Source organism: Microtus ochrogaster, linkage group LG8 (assembly GCF_000317375.1).
Source record: "Microtus ochrogaster isolate Prairie Vole_2 linkage group LG8, MicOch1.0, whole genome shotgun sequence".
Classification (NCBI taxonomy): domain Eukaryota; kingdom Metazoa; phylum Chordata; class Mammalia; order Rodentia; family Cricetidae; genus Microtus; species Microtus ochrogaster.
In genome coordinates this window covers 6,395,475-6,409,390 of record NC_022033.1, presented here as the reverse complement: position 1 = coordinate 6,409,390, position 13,916 = coordinate 6,395,475, and the positions used below count along the sequence as shown (strand labels likewise).

At 51.1% G+C, this 13,916-nt stretch overlaps 2 protein-coding genes across 4 annotated transcripts in view; one reads left to right on the top strand and one right to left on the bottom strand.

The window, feature by feature from the left end:
• Positions 1-1,229: 1,229 nt before the first annotated feature.
• Fam210b (family with sequence similarity 210 member B) lies at positions 1,230-9,575 on the top strand. The gene is made up of 3 exons (XM_005362819.2): positions 1,230-1,462; positions 7,163-7,332; positions 7,940-9,575. Exons 1-3 carry the CDS (start codon positions 1,277-1,279, stop codon positions 8,154-8,156), a joined length of 573 nt encoding a protein of 190 aa, XP_005362876.1. The 5' UTR covers positions 1,230-1,276; the 3' UTR covers positions 8,157-9,575.
• A 2,076-nt stretch (positions 9,576-11,651) lies between these two features.
• Aurka (aurora kinase A) overlaps positions 11,652-13,916 on the bottom strand; it is a 14,249-nt gene continuing 11,984 nt past the window's right edge. For all 3 annotated transcript variants that reach the window (XM_026787241.1, XM_013352095.1, XM_005362817.2), the window contains exons 8-9: positions 12,329-12,503; positions 11,652-12,242 (exon numbers count right to left, since the gene is read on the bottom strand). In XM_026787241.1, the coding sequence (XP_026643042.1) occupies positions 12,057-12,242; positions 12,329-12,503 (361 nt within the window). In that variant the 3' untranslated portion in view covers positions 11,652-12,056. The remainder of the gene's footprint in view (positions 12,243-12,328; positions 12,504-13,916) is intronic.

Sequence of the window (13,916 nt, the reverse complement as noted above, 5' to 3'; positions counted from 1 at the left end):
CTCTTAACTGTTGTGTCAGTTCTCCAGTCTTTCTCGCCTCCCATCCCCCCTCCACACACACCCCCCCTTGATCTGGGTCCCAGGGTTAGAACTCAGACCCTGGGCTTATACAGCAAGTGTTTTGCCTGCCGAGCCATCGCCCCAGCCCCAGATTGCCCTATAATCCCTAATGAGTGGGGTCCACTCCAGAAGAGTCTGTGGTTACATTTCACAGGCGACAGGCATCTGGATTGTCCTGCATGAGTATCTGCGCCTTCTCATTTTAGTCTTTTGTGCATGTGTGTCAGACAAGTTCTCGCGTGGTCAAGACTGGCCTTGAACTCCGAGTACTGGAATCATAGGACTGCACCTCCAGGTCGAGATCATAGTTTACTTTCGTTTCTTTCTTAAGTTATAAAAACAAAAGGGTTAATTTTGGCTCACGGTTCTGGAGGTCCAAGGTAGAGGGACCACAACTATGCCCGCAAGGCGGTCCTGTGGTGTCACATCCCCAATAGCACAGAGTCAGGTGAGAGAGAGTTCTTGTCACAGTTTAGTTAGGAATTGAAATGAGTCTTTGCTTCTCTTGAGACACTATGGGAGTGGAGTTGCTGGGCAACCTGGTGTGTATACTTTTAGCTACCTGCGAAAGTACCAAACTATTTTCCACAGTGGCTGCTCTCATGTTCACATCAACAATGTAGTAGGGTCATTTAGAGGGCTTCTTCAAGTGAGTGTTAAGTTCTACAGTCCCTTTCTTTTTCAAAGCGATCATGTAAGCACCAGTCTTCCAGATTTCACCCGTTCTGCTGGGAGGAAGAACAAAAGATGCATGAGCCCTCGGCTTGAAACAACAGCCACACTCCACAGTCTGGAAACTCAAAACTCCTGGAAAGCTCTGCAAATATCCATTCCACAAAGGACCAGCATGAGCTCCCTAGAGCCAGGCTAGAGATCTTGGCCGGACCCCAGGCCCGCCCACTCCGCTCCAGGAGGCGGGACTTAGCTAGGGAGGCGGGGCCTAGGGGCAGGGATGAGAGCACGCGGCTCCGGATGACTCCGCCTACCCAGGGATAGGCTGTTTCTGACAAGGGCGGAGCTGGTGGGTGGAGCCCAAGGCGTGCGCTCCGCTGTGAAGCCCCGCCCACCGCGCTCCGCTCCGCTAGGGGGCGGGGCCTGGGGAGGGTGAGGCACGGCCCAGAGGGGCAGGCTCACGGCCACGGCCCCGCCCACCGCGCGGTGTTGGGGCTGGTTCCCTAGTGGGCAGCTCCGGAGCAACGCTTGCTCGCGGCGCGTCATGGCTGGGCTGCTGGTGCTGCTTAGCCCGGCGGGAAGAGTGGGCGCCCGGATACTGCCCCGGACCCCTTGGCTCCTGGGAGCCGCCACCTCCTGCGCTCCACCGCTCTGGGCCTTGGCCTTGTCCCGCCCCGGGCCGGACTCCCGGCTGCTGCACACGGCCCGCAGGGACTGCCTCAGCAGCCAGGTAAGCCTCCCTACACTTACTCGGACCCTGAACCCCAAGTAACCCAAGCGCCGTGCCAGGGCCAGTCCCAAGGACAGCTTTGCATTGCACCTGCCCAAAATGGGTCACCTCCGGGGTCCCTGAGTCCTCAGATCGCTAGAATCGGAAAAACATCTCTTCCAGTCAGCAACCTGAGAAACTGAGGCTTGGGATGGTGTGGTGCTCGGCCCAAGGTCATGGAGTCTGCTGCCGGGCCCCAGTTTCTAAAGCCAGAACAGTGGCGTTACCGAGCGGATTGCAAGGGGCCTGAACTCACTATGAACTTCTAAGCCGGCCTTTGAAGTTTTGTCCATTCTGAAGTTCAGTTCAGGCCTGGGCACTGGGCCCAGGAGGCGTCTTCTCGGGGTGCCGGTGTATCTACCGCCTCCCTGTGCCGGTTGCTCCTCCCTTTTTATGTAGCTGGAAGAACAGGCTCTCAGGGCAAGCAGTCCATCCTGTTTCGTTACGGTTGCCTTCCCTGAATGCTGAGTGAAAACTAGCTTCCATTCAGCCAGCAGCGCAGCTCAAGAGGGTCTCTGAAGAAAGTAGTGGAGTAGCCAGATCGGAAGCGTTAAGCCGTGTTGCAAGCCTGGATCCCTGCAGGAGAGGGCTTCCAGCTCCTGAGTCTGAACCCACCCATCCCTGGGCTGTGTGACCTCAGACCCAGAGCCCAGGAGGTCTGGACCTGAGCTGGCCTTTCAGAAGGCTGAAACTGGCACCTTGCCACCAAGATTCTGGAGGACCACCGCTATGATTCAGGCAGGTCTGAGCCCTGTCTGCCCTTGTTGCTTTTCAGTAAGTAGCCAAAGGGATTAGTCCCTGTACTTGGGTGCCTCACACAAACATGGATGGGCTTCCTTCCTTCCCCTCTCCTCTCCTGGGTGACAGACAGGACACTGGCGCCTCGTCTCTAATCCTGAGCTCAGGGCAGGATGCTTAGAACATACTGCCTGCTTCCTGATGATTCTGCTGACCTCTCCTCCAGGAAGTCTTCCCTGACTGCCAGTGGTGTGCCCCCCACCCACCCACGCACACACAGTCGCTTCTCTGAAGTTCCAATCTCTGCCTCCGTGATCTGGAACAATCTCTCACCTTGTTCCACTACCTCAGCCCGGCTGGCAGCCCAGACTGCCTCGATCGGTGTGTGTTCACAGCAAGGATGAGTGTGGTCTCCAGCTCCTAGGATCCCTGTCTTTGCTTGCTAAGTCAATAACCTTGATCGAATGCTCTCACGGTTCCGTGTCTCTAGAATGAGATGCTAATAGGTCTTTTCCCAGAGGGTGACTATGATAAGAGAGAGCATGCCAGCAGGCATCTGGTACATCATGCCAGACTTGCTGTCCTCGGTGTGATTACACACCACAGCAGGGACCCAGAGCCCAGAGGCCAAGCTTGCCTCTTCTGCTGATTGAGAGATGGATGGAATCAGAACCTAACAGAAGGTTCGAAACCTTCGCTGTGGGGGAAGGGCCTGCCTAGGCCTCAATCCAGCAATCCCCCTCCATTTCCACTCTGGCTGCCTTCATTAGGAGGCCAGCTGGGGTCTCCAAATGTTCTAGACATTAAATCAAGTGTCTGAGGGCCATGCCCACCTCTGCCTACAACAAGGACTGCACTGTGTCAGAGAGGGAGAGATACAGTGCCCCAGAGGCCTGCCTTTTCCCGTCACATGATTCAGGGTCATGTAGAGTGAGTGGAGCCCGCTTGGGGTATGGGGAGGGGTGGGCACTGTTATGCGAGCGGCTTGCTGGCGTCCCTTATCTAACTAGCAGCACCCGTCCCGCCAGCCCCTCGAACTCCCTCTCCTGGTCTGTCTTGGTGTGTCCTTACCCTGCTATGTCACTGTTGTCCTCTGCTCCCAAGACTGGTAGACTCCTTTGAGGTTGGTCTGTTTTGCTCATTGGACTGTCCTCTACTCTGGAACACTGTGACCCAGAGAAGAGACAGAAGGCCAAGTGCTGGGACTGGGATCCGGCTAGCTCCTGTGCTGTCCTTGGTTACACACTCAACCCCTTGGGGCTCTGCACGTCCTCTTCCGTTCGTGGGGGTGTTGTAAGACTAAAGTTTTCCCGGCATTCAGAACACTCTCGGTACAAAGTCAGCACGTGCGGTGCTTATCAAATGAGTGGAAGCAGGTGTCCCAGCACTGTGGTCAAGTTCCTGCCCCTTTTCTGATAAGGCTTTACTCTGGCTGTTTTGAAACACCGTCTCGTGTACTCCAACCAGGCTGGCCTCCAGTTCAATAAGCCTGAACTTCTGGTCCTTCTGCCCCCACCTCCAAAGGGCTGGGATTATTGATTTAGCCCACCAAGCTGGGTTTATACAGTGCTAAGAAATAAAAGCTTTGCACATGCTAGACCATGTGCCATGGAGCCACATCCCCGCCTGAGCACTTTGAAGTCAATGTCACACACTCAGGGCAGTCCAGAGCGCTTGGGGGCAGTAAGCAGTGATACTCTATGGACAATGAATATCTACAAATGCCCCCATTTCTTGCAGGTCACACTCATAAATCCCTTTGGTTTGGCTTTTTTAAACCCCTCAAGGACTTGGAAGAAAAATGCATGGCCCTTCATGTCCTGCAAGAGTGGCCATTCCTAATAGGAGAGACTTTTCCAGGATGTTCTGGATCTGGAGGACAGGAGGAAAAGCTGCCAGCACCTTCTTTTATTGGCCAGCACTTGCCTCTCTCCTGTCCTTGAGTCCTGCACCCCCTGCTGAAATGCTCACAGAGGCCCTGGTTCTCCCTGATAAGTAATCCTCTCCCTCTGGGCTGGGCTGATAGGATAGTCTGTAGCCCCTCCCAGTGCCCCTGTCTCCCTTAGACCAGTGTCAGTCAAAAGCCCATTGAAGCTTGGCCCGGGCAATCTCAGTTATGGCCCATTCTCCATACCCCAGAGCTGCCACAGCTGTCCCTGATGAAGCCCCTTTGTCTCACACCCTCAGGTTTGGCAAAAGGCCTTCTGGCCCAGAAAGGAGACTAGAAAGGCAGCCAGACTTCCATCTAGAAAATAAACAGAGGCTTCTGCAGGGCTGGTGCAGCAAACATCAGGACCAGACTTCGTTTAGAGAGGGGAGCAGGCTGAAGAGATGGTTCAGAGCCCTGACGACTCTTGCAGAGGACCTGGGTTCAATTCCCAGCATCCACAGGATGGCTCACAACCATCTGTAACTCCAGTCCCAGGGGATCTGAGGCCTTCTGGCCTCCATGGATGTACTAGGCATGTACTTGGTGCAAAGATGTACATACATGCAGGCAAACACCCATACACATAAAATAAACAAATCTTAAAGTGGGAGCCTTGGAAAGCCTTATGATACTGTTTGATTAGGACTTACAAGCTACAGTGGAGGGACTCTTAAAGGAGGTAGCATTTGCATTTGTATCAGACATGTGGAATGGACACGCACACACACACACACACACACACACACACACACACACACACACACTTCACCCCTAGAGCACAGCTTGAGCTAGCAGGGCCAGGACAGAGGGTTAGGTGAGCAGGGCTTTCTCTCTAAGCTTAGTGATTACTTTCCAGTCACCTCTGGAACTGATGACAAGGGCCAGTCCCAGGCCTTTCCCCAGATCTGCAGAAGCCAAAGCTGGGCTCACGCAAGTAGGTACAAACAGAAGAGCACGCGAGCTGCCCACTCATGAGCATCCACGGTCAGCAGAAATTTGTGCATCGGGCGCTGGGGAGGGACACAGCAGGGTCACAAGCCTTATCCCACAAGTGCAAAGTGAGGGCCCAGAGCTGTAGCAAGTGGCTGCGGCAGCAAGGATAGACCTGGTGGTCCCCTGCAATGTGGTAGAGCTGGCTGTGTAGATTCAGTTAGGGGGTTTCCTTCTCACTAGGCTCATTTCCTGGGGATCCTGGCATGCTCATTCCCTTTGCAGACGCACACGTTAAAATCAGGAAGGAATCTGCCCAGCTGCAAGATCAGTAACCAGAGGTGACTGGCAAGAGCCAGACTCATAAATCCTTTGGCTAAAAGCACTCTCTTGTAGAGGTGTATTTTGTCTAATCCAGATGTGGGTGGGTTCTCTGTTGTCTGTCCCAAACTGGTAGACTCAGACGATAATCCAGCATGTGTTAAGATCACCCCCAAGTAACCAACCAGATGTTCCAGTAGGTAACACTTGCCTTGTACACCTGACAGCCCTGAGCTCAATTCCTGGTCCCCACCGTGTCCCCATAGGCTCAGGCGTGTGAGCACTAGGTCCCCAGTTGGTGGCTCTGTTTGAGGAGGTGTAGCCTTTCACTGGGGGGGAGGGGGGGCCTTTCAGTATAATCCTGCTCCACTTCCAGCTTGTTCCGTTTCCTGACATGATCTCTCAGCTTCCCGCTCTGGCCACCAAGCTGCCCCTTGCTGCCTGATGGACTCTTCTCCCTCTAGAACTGTGAGCCAGAACGAACTCTTTCACAGGCTGCTTTTGATGGTGGTGTTTTACCACAGAAAAGTATCTGATACACAGATGTAAAGGTGCTTGGAAAGAATCGACTCACCAAGTTGTCCTTTAACTCGACGTACATACTGTGACATGTGTGCCTGTGCACATATATGTGTGCACACACACAAATAATGTGTTTTTAAAAAGAAGATTGCTACACAGCGCGGGTAATTTCTATACCCATTCTGGTCAGTATTTTGTCCCGGAATCAGCCTTCCCTGTCATGTTTCCTGTCTCAGCGAAGGCACATGACTTTTGGAGCCCCATCCTATTCCAACCCACCCCATCTTGGGGTAGTGCAGTCATGAAGTTGTGTGCTTAGTCCACAGACTTGGATGGTCTGAGCTCTCATGGGTCACTTTTCTCCTTTCGGTGACCACATAGTTGACAAAAACAACATCAGGAAGGACGGACTCACTTTGGCCCATGCATTGAGACTGTAGTCCATTGTGGCAAAGTCATGGTGGCCGGAGGGTGAAGGTGTCTGAAGTCAGGAAGCAGAGCAAGATTAGCGCTGGCACTCAGAGCACTTTCTTCTTACACAGCACGAGGGCCCTGTCCAGGGAATGATGCTGCCTACATGCAGGGTGGATTGTCTTCCCTTCCTTAGCTCCTGTGGAAACTCTCACAGACCTACACACATGCGTCTCCTAGAGTCATTCCAATGGAGCGTTGCAGCTCTGGCCTTTATAACAAGCCTGCAGGGCTCCTCTGATACTTGACACATTCGCTCCTGTGCTAGAGGTCAGGAGTCCAAAATCTGCCTCGCTGGGCTAAAGGCAAGGTGACATCAGGGCCAGTTTCTTCCCGAGGTTCCAGGGAAGAATCCACTTCCTGCAGCTTGTAGGCCTCCCACCCCACCCACATACCAGTAAAGCAGGAGAAGAGCATCTTCAAACCTCTGCACCCGCTATCACCTCCTCTACTCAGACTCCAACTCCTGCCTCCTCCTTTCCCTTATAAAGACCAACCCAGAAAAATCCAAGTTAGCATTTCCATCTCAAGCTCCATGCCCAGATCCCATCTGCCAAATCCTGCAGTAGGAGGTGACCTGGCCATCTCTAGGGCCATCGGGGCTGACCTAGCCCTGGCTTAGTGGGGATGAGCGTGATAATTGGTGTCTATAATAATAATAATAAGTGGGTAGAAAGAGGTATAAAACTCAGGTAAGGGTAAACATCTGTGGCGGCCACCAACCTACCCTCCCTTTGCTCTGTGCACAGGAGCCCAGCAGAATCACTGAGCCAGGAAGCGGTGCCAAGAGCACAGAGGGAAAGCTAAGCAAATCACAGCAGCTGAAGAAGGTCTTTCAGGAATATGGGGCCGTGGGCGTGTCGCTGCACATTGGGATCTCGCTGGTCTCCTTGGGGATGTTCTACGCAGTTGTTTCCAGGTACGATTTTCAACAGTGGTCACCGTGTGGCTGGATGTGATAGCACCAGCCACACCTGTAATCCCAGCATTCAGAAGGTGCAGGCAAGCGGGTCGCAGGTCCAGGTCATCCATCCTTAACTACATAGAATTTGAGGCCAGCTTGGGCTACATGAGACTCTATCCCAAAAACATTTTTTTGTTTAGTTTTGTTTTCTTCCTCTGTAAGGAAAGCTAAAAATGTGGATGAATTTTATTATTGGTTTTGGGTTTTTTTTTCTAGGGGGAGGAGGTTCGTTTGCTGAAACCTACGTACTCATTCATTCCCTGTATTATATACTTTAAAAGTATGTATAGTTCATCTGGGTCAGCAAGATTGCTTAGCAGGTAAAAAGTACTTGTCAGAAAAGTCCAGCTATCTGAGTTCTACCCCGGAGCTCACAGCGGAAAGAGAGAACCAACTCCTGGAAGTTGCCCTCTGACCTCTGCCTGCGTGCCATGGCATGTGCGTTGCTCATATTCATACACACAATAATCATAAGGGTTTAATAATATCACCCTCCTAGGCAGTTCAGTTTCTTCCTTTAATCCCCGTCTGTGACATTTTCTTTGCCTCTTTCTCCCCCCAGTGGCATCGATATGTCTGCAGTCCTGCTTAAGCTTGGCTTCAAAGAGTCCCTGGTGCAATCCAAAATGGCAGCCGGCACCAGCACATTCGTGGTGGCCTATGCCATCCACAAGCTCTTTGCACCCGTGAGGATCAGCATCACCTTGTTCTCTGTGCCCTTCGTTGTTAAATACTTCCGCAGAGTGGGACTCTTTAAGCCTCCAGCCACCAAGCCATGAGGAAGCCAGTTTCTTCTGAACTACAGGATTTGGGTTGGTTTCAGGGTGGGGTTTTTTTGGGGGGAGTAAGGGGCAGAGGCTAATGACTGTGTTCATTGTGGGTTTATTTTACTTTTGCCAGCAATAATCTGGTGTGTTAATTTACTTTTTTAAAAATGATATTCCTCGAGGAGCCATGTTCATGACTTAAAATGTCACCAAGGCTTCAAAATGAGTTGACAGCCACTCATGGTGGCCCAGGCCAGTAAGGCCAGCTACTGAGGAGGCTGAGGCAGGAGGATCTCAAACTCAAAGCCTGCTTGAGCTAATACAATTGGGGTCAACATTGAAGGGAGGGGCAAAGGGCATTGGCAGCAGAGCCCTCGCCCAGCACAGCAAGAACCTAAATTTGATCCCAGTACAAAATGGGACTGCCTACAGAATGCCTCTTAGGTCATTAGACAGGAGTCTCTGCAGCGCCTCACAGGGCTAACCTTGGCTCAGGTTCCTGAAAAGCATTGGTTAATTTGAGAACACCCTCTCGCCTGATTTATCACTGGCAGCAGCCTGCAGTTAACACGCAGTATTCTGCAGACAGCTGCCAGCACCACAGTTAATCAAGGAAAAATTAACAATCCCTAATCACAGTCTCCATTAACATCAAGCCCTTGACCTTCGTAACAATTGTGCCAGGGAAAACCAGCCATGAGCTTCTGGTGTGTTCACTGACTCCAGAGCGACTTCGTATCTGGGTGTGATGAGGCTATTTGTCTGCAATCTCACTGATACGGGGCAGTATTGTTTGTAAAATATGGAAATGCTGCTCCTGATGCCCATATTCAGGGGAACTCAGATCCTTCCATAGAAGCTAAAAAAACATCCTAGCTTTCTCAGGCAATCCTCTTAGCTATCTAAACCCTGAGACATTCCAGAGCTGACACCATGTTTACAGTGTGCCACTGTTTACGTTTTTTAATTGAATTGAATCATATGCATGAAGTATTTCTACCACTTTCAAAAAAAAAAATGGAAAATGTTGTCTGTTCCGAGTAGAAGACAACCGTGTAGGACTACAAGCCGAGGGGAAGAGAGACCTTAGGGTTCTATTGCTGTGATGAAACACCATAACCAAAAGCAATTGGGGATGGGGGGTTGATTTCACTCACAGGTCCATGTAACAGTTCATCATCAAAAGCAGTGAGGGCAGGAGGCAGGAGCTGATGCAGAAGACATGGAGGGTGCTGCTTACTGGCTTGCTCATCGAGGCTTGCTCACTCAGGACCAAAAGCCCAGGAATGGCACCACTCACGACGGGCTAAACCCTCCCCCATCAATCACTAATTAAGAAAATGCTGTACAGGCTTGTCTACAGCCCTTTCTTATGGAGGTATTTTCTCAATTGAGGTCCCCTCCTATCTGATGACTCTATGTCATGTTGACTAGAACTAGGCAGCACAAGAGAGTGGGACAGGTTTAACTACAGTCCACCACGGGAGGGTAAGTGTAGAGGGTGCGTTTAGAGTAGAAACCAAAGCAGACTCTCAAGCCGAGGCTTCCTCCTCCAGGAAGCCAGGAGCAGGAATTGGCTCCATCGCTCAACCCTCCCCTCTGGGCAGGCACTTGTTATGTCATATCCAAAAGAAACTCCAGGCCCAAGCCCCAAAGGCAGTCCAAAGATCCAGGAATGGGGTCAACCTGGACTAAAGGATTTCTGGTGGTTACATAACAGCCAGCATTCCTCAGAACTTGTGAAACTGGTTCCCCTCTACCAAAAGGAGACATTTCCCTTCCCTCTGACAGAAGGGAGCTATGGCTACCTGTGGCTGTCAGCATATCAAAGCTCATGCTGGCATCACAAGTACCAGACACACATCCAAGTCCATGCTAGCACCTCCTCTTGAACTAGTCCATGCTAGCAAACTCCTTTGAACTCACAGGCTTCCCTTCCCCAGCTACTCTCTCTCTCCTCTGCTCCTGCTACTGTGTTCTCACAGGTAGCCCTGGTTAGGTCCAGTCTGGCTGTTCTCTCCCCTTAGGCACCACATCAGTTTATACAGTTCTTCCCTGGGGAGCCAGACTTTGAAGTCGGCTCAGCTGCATGGTGACCAGGGTTGCATTCGTTTTTCTTGCTCACAATTCCGTTGACAATCGGAAAACACAAAGAAAGCACTGCTAGCTAGCAGGAACACATTTTACTGAGATCTGGCTGACAGTTTCTTAGCCCACAGTCACCCACACCATTTGTCTCGGTTAACATTTAGAAGAATTTTTGTGAGACAGACTCTCCACTCGTGAGATCTTTAAAGTGGGATTGCGGTCTTTTCCTCTTAATTCAGCCCACAGCTGGAAGCTTTTACTGACTAAGATCAGGATGTATTACAGAAACTAATCCCAAAGACAGCCACATAGCTGAGCGAGAAGCCCCAGGTCAATGTCGGGGGCTTGTGTGGACTAGATGGAGGGAGAGGTCTCTCCATCTTGCCCAGCGTGGACCCCCACCCACCCTACTTGCCCATTCAGGTTCCTTAGTAACACCTATGCCAAGAAATACACTGAAAGTAGCAATAAAACTAATTGTACCCACAGCATGTGTCTTTCAAGCCAGGAACCAGAACCAGGGGTGAGTTGAGAGGTTGGGAGACTAAAGAACCATATAAACCGGCCAGACAAGCAGATCTGCTCCTGTTAACTTCAGTGGAACTGGAGCAAGGAAACAATCTCAAAACGCAAGCCATCGTTGGCCTCTAGTTTTCTAAGTAGACCCACTGACCAGCTTAGATTCTGTGAAACCAATAAAAACTTTTGTAAAATGATGTGTTCTGTCATCTGTTAAGCCGTTGCTGCTGCAGGCTAGGAAAAGCATCCTGTGGATGTGCAGCAATCAGCTGCTGGTGTGAGCTGCAGGTACCAGTGTCCCACACTGGGCTTGGATCCCTGTCGTTCCATCACAGTTATCTGCAGCTGGGTGGACAGGACTCGGGATGGTGCTATTTCAACCACGTTAGTTTAGACTGGGGACCAAAAGCTTATTTGTCCCTGTGCAGTTCCCCTCAGGCTTGTAGTGAAGTGTGAGGATGGTCTGGCTGACGTTTTACACTGACCACTTGCATTTTCCATCACCTGACATCTACTGTCCTGAGTTTGCTGTGAAAGCCTGTTTCTCTAATTCTAAGCTCCCCCCACCCCCGGTTGATGGACAGGTAATACTGGCTGCTATAAACTCGACATGTTAGGATCACAGCCAAGAGACCAGAAAAGCACACCTGCTCACTCTAGCCAACAGTGACCAGGTGACCAAATGATTCCATGTACTCCAGGTAGATGTTATACATATGTTTATATATTTAACAAGTTTGTGTACTTGACAGAACTCCAGCATAACAGCCCATAACATCTAGAAACACCTGATTCAAGTCCAAAGCAGGTAGAGCACAGGCTCCATTGAGGTGGTTGAGGGTCTGAATCCCATACAGGCTTAAGGCTGAGAACCAGTGTTCTGAAGGGTTGCCACTTAAGAAAAGGCGATACAAACCTTTATTTTAACATTTAAAAGAAAACTACATATTCATTCCAACAGCTTTCCCAGGCCTGGCGGCCCAATAAGTTACACACACACTCAGGCACTTGAAGGCTACGGACACAGGTGATCACTAGGAAGGTGGCCAGAGTGAGAACTTTCCCACAGTGAGACCCCAACAAGGACACTTTGGGGGTCACAGGCCATGGGAACTGTTGCAGTGGAACCTTCCTCCAGATTACTGAACCAGGAGAAGCAGCATGGTTCTTGCTCAGGTGGGGCTTCCTGGATGCAAGGCCAGGGACTGCCTGCTCAGCAGGGTACACCGGGAGCAGTGATGATGGTCCTGCAGATCTTGATGGAGCATTTCTCACAGCTGCACAGTGGCCACGGCTCCGAATTCTCTAAGACGATTTGCTAGTTAGCTCTTTGTTTTTTTGGCCGGTCGAAGACTTTGAGGAATTAGCTGTGATCCAGGGGTGCTCAAGGACTTCCGCTAGTGTTAGCCTCTGACTTGCATTGTGCTTTAACAGTCTTGAAATGAGGTCCCTGGCTCCTTCAGTCACAAAATCAGGGAATGTGAATTCAACCTGAAATATAAATGATAAAAATGACATGGGTTAGGTGTACACAAATAAACAGCAGTCCTTGGCAAGAACTGAAAGTAACACCCTACCCGTGATATCCTTCTATAGGTCTCCTGGTAGGTCTGTGCCTCAAAGGGGGGCATCCCAACTAAGAACTCATAGCAGAGGACACCCAGGCTCCAGAGGTCCACCTTCTCATCGTGCATCCGGCCCTCAATCATCTCGGGGGGCAGGTAGTCCAGGGTGCCACACAGTGTGGTTCTCCTGAAAATGAAGGAAGCTGGGTTGACACTCTGACCTACATGGCAATGTGGCATGAGCACCCATCCCTCCCCCTGCTCAGTGCTGTCAGACAGGTGCTCACCTATATCCCACTTTTACGAAATGGATGGCGGGGAGTGTGCATGATCACACACTAGCCATCGTGCTTCCCCAGCAACAGCTCCAGAACCTCTTGGAAATCTCTCATCCCAGTAACCCTGTCAGGACAGTCTGGAGGACTTTGGAGGCCAGTCTGGGCTTTGAAGCAAGAACCCATCTCAGAAAAAGGCGCTATGCAGTGTTCTCCGTAAATATAATTTGGAGTTCTACATGAGCTCTCAGAAGCAACACTACCATCCTAGGCTGGGAATGTTGGCGGATCCCCGTAATTCCAACATCTGGTGGGATGAGGCAGGATTGACAGAGGTTCAATTCCAAGGCCCACCTGGACTACAGTGTGAGACTGTGTCAGTAACGCGGGGGAGAGAAAAGCAAAGCCGTGGAAATGTAAGGGTCTACAAGATGGGAGAGGCAGCCACGCACTGCATGGAGTGTCTGTCACCAGGTTCACTCCGGCTGCTCTTGGTTTGGAGCTTAGAAATGAAATTTTCTATTTTACATGTGTTTTGTCTGCATGTCTGTACACATGAATGTTATGTCCAAGGAGGCCAGGAAAGGGTACTGCGTCTCCTAAACCTGGAGTTACAGAGAGTTCTGAGCCACCACATGGGTGCCGGGTACTGAACCATCACACTGGGCTTGGCTAGCCTCTCTCTCACCTGCCACAGAGGGAGGGCTGTGGGAGTTGGGAGGTGTTCTGATTTAAAAACAGCTATAAAACATCATGGACAGCTAGAGAAATCTAGCTACTAAGAATTCAGCTAACCATGGTGGTCACAATGGCGGTGACTGTGCAGGGCACCTGTCTTACGGAATGTACACTGAGGCATCACGATGCTGTGGCTGACTGAATACCCACAAAGCCGATGCCTCGGTGTCCAGGGCTCTGGAATGTTGCTGTGGGCTGTTGTGCTGCCATCACCAAGTCGGCATTTTTGATCCATTTGTGTTTTGAAAGCCACAGCTGGAACAAGCCAGGAGCAGACAATGGAAGCAAATGTTGCTCAGATACTGCAGGGGCATACTCAGCAATTCATGCCGGGTGCCCCACAAGCCCTCTGTGGGAGTCTCAAAAGATGGGCCCCGAAATCCAGCATCTCTGATGAGGACTGAATTGGAGAGGCAGCTGGAGCAGCTGACAATCCCCACTCCTATCGTCTCGCCTGAACCCTGCAAGCCATCTCTATCCTGATGCCACCACTGGACAGATCACAGTCCAGGCTGATCGCACAGCTCCACGGCACCTACAGCTCTCTGGTGTTGATTTCACTGGGTAGCAGAAGTGCCCACTGATGT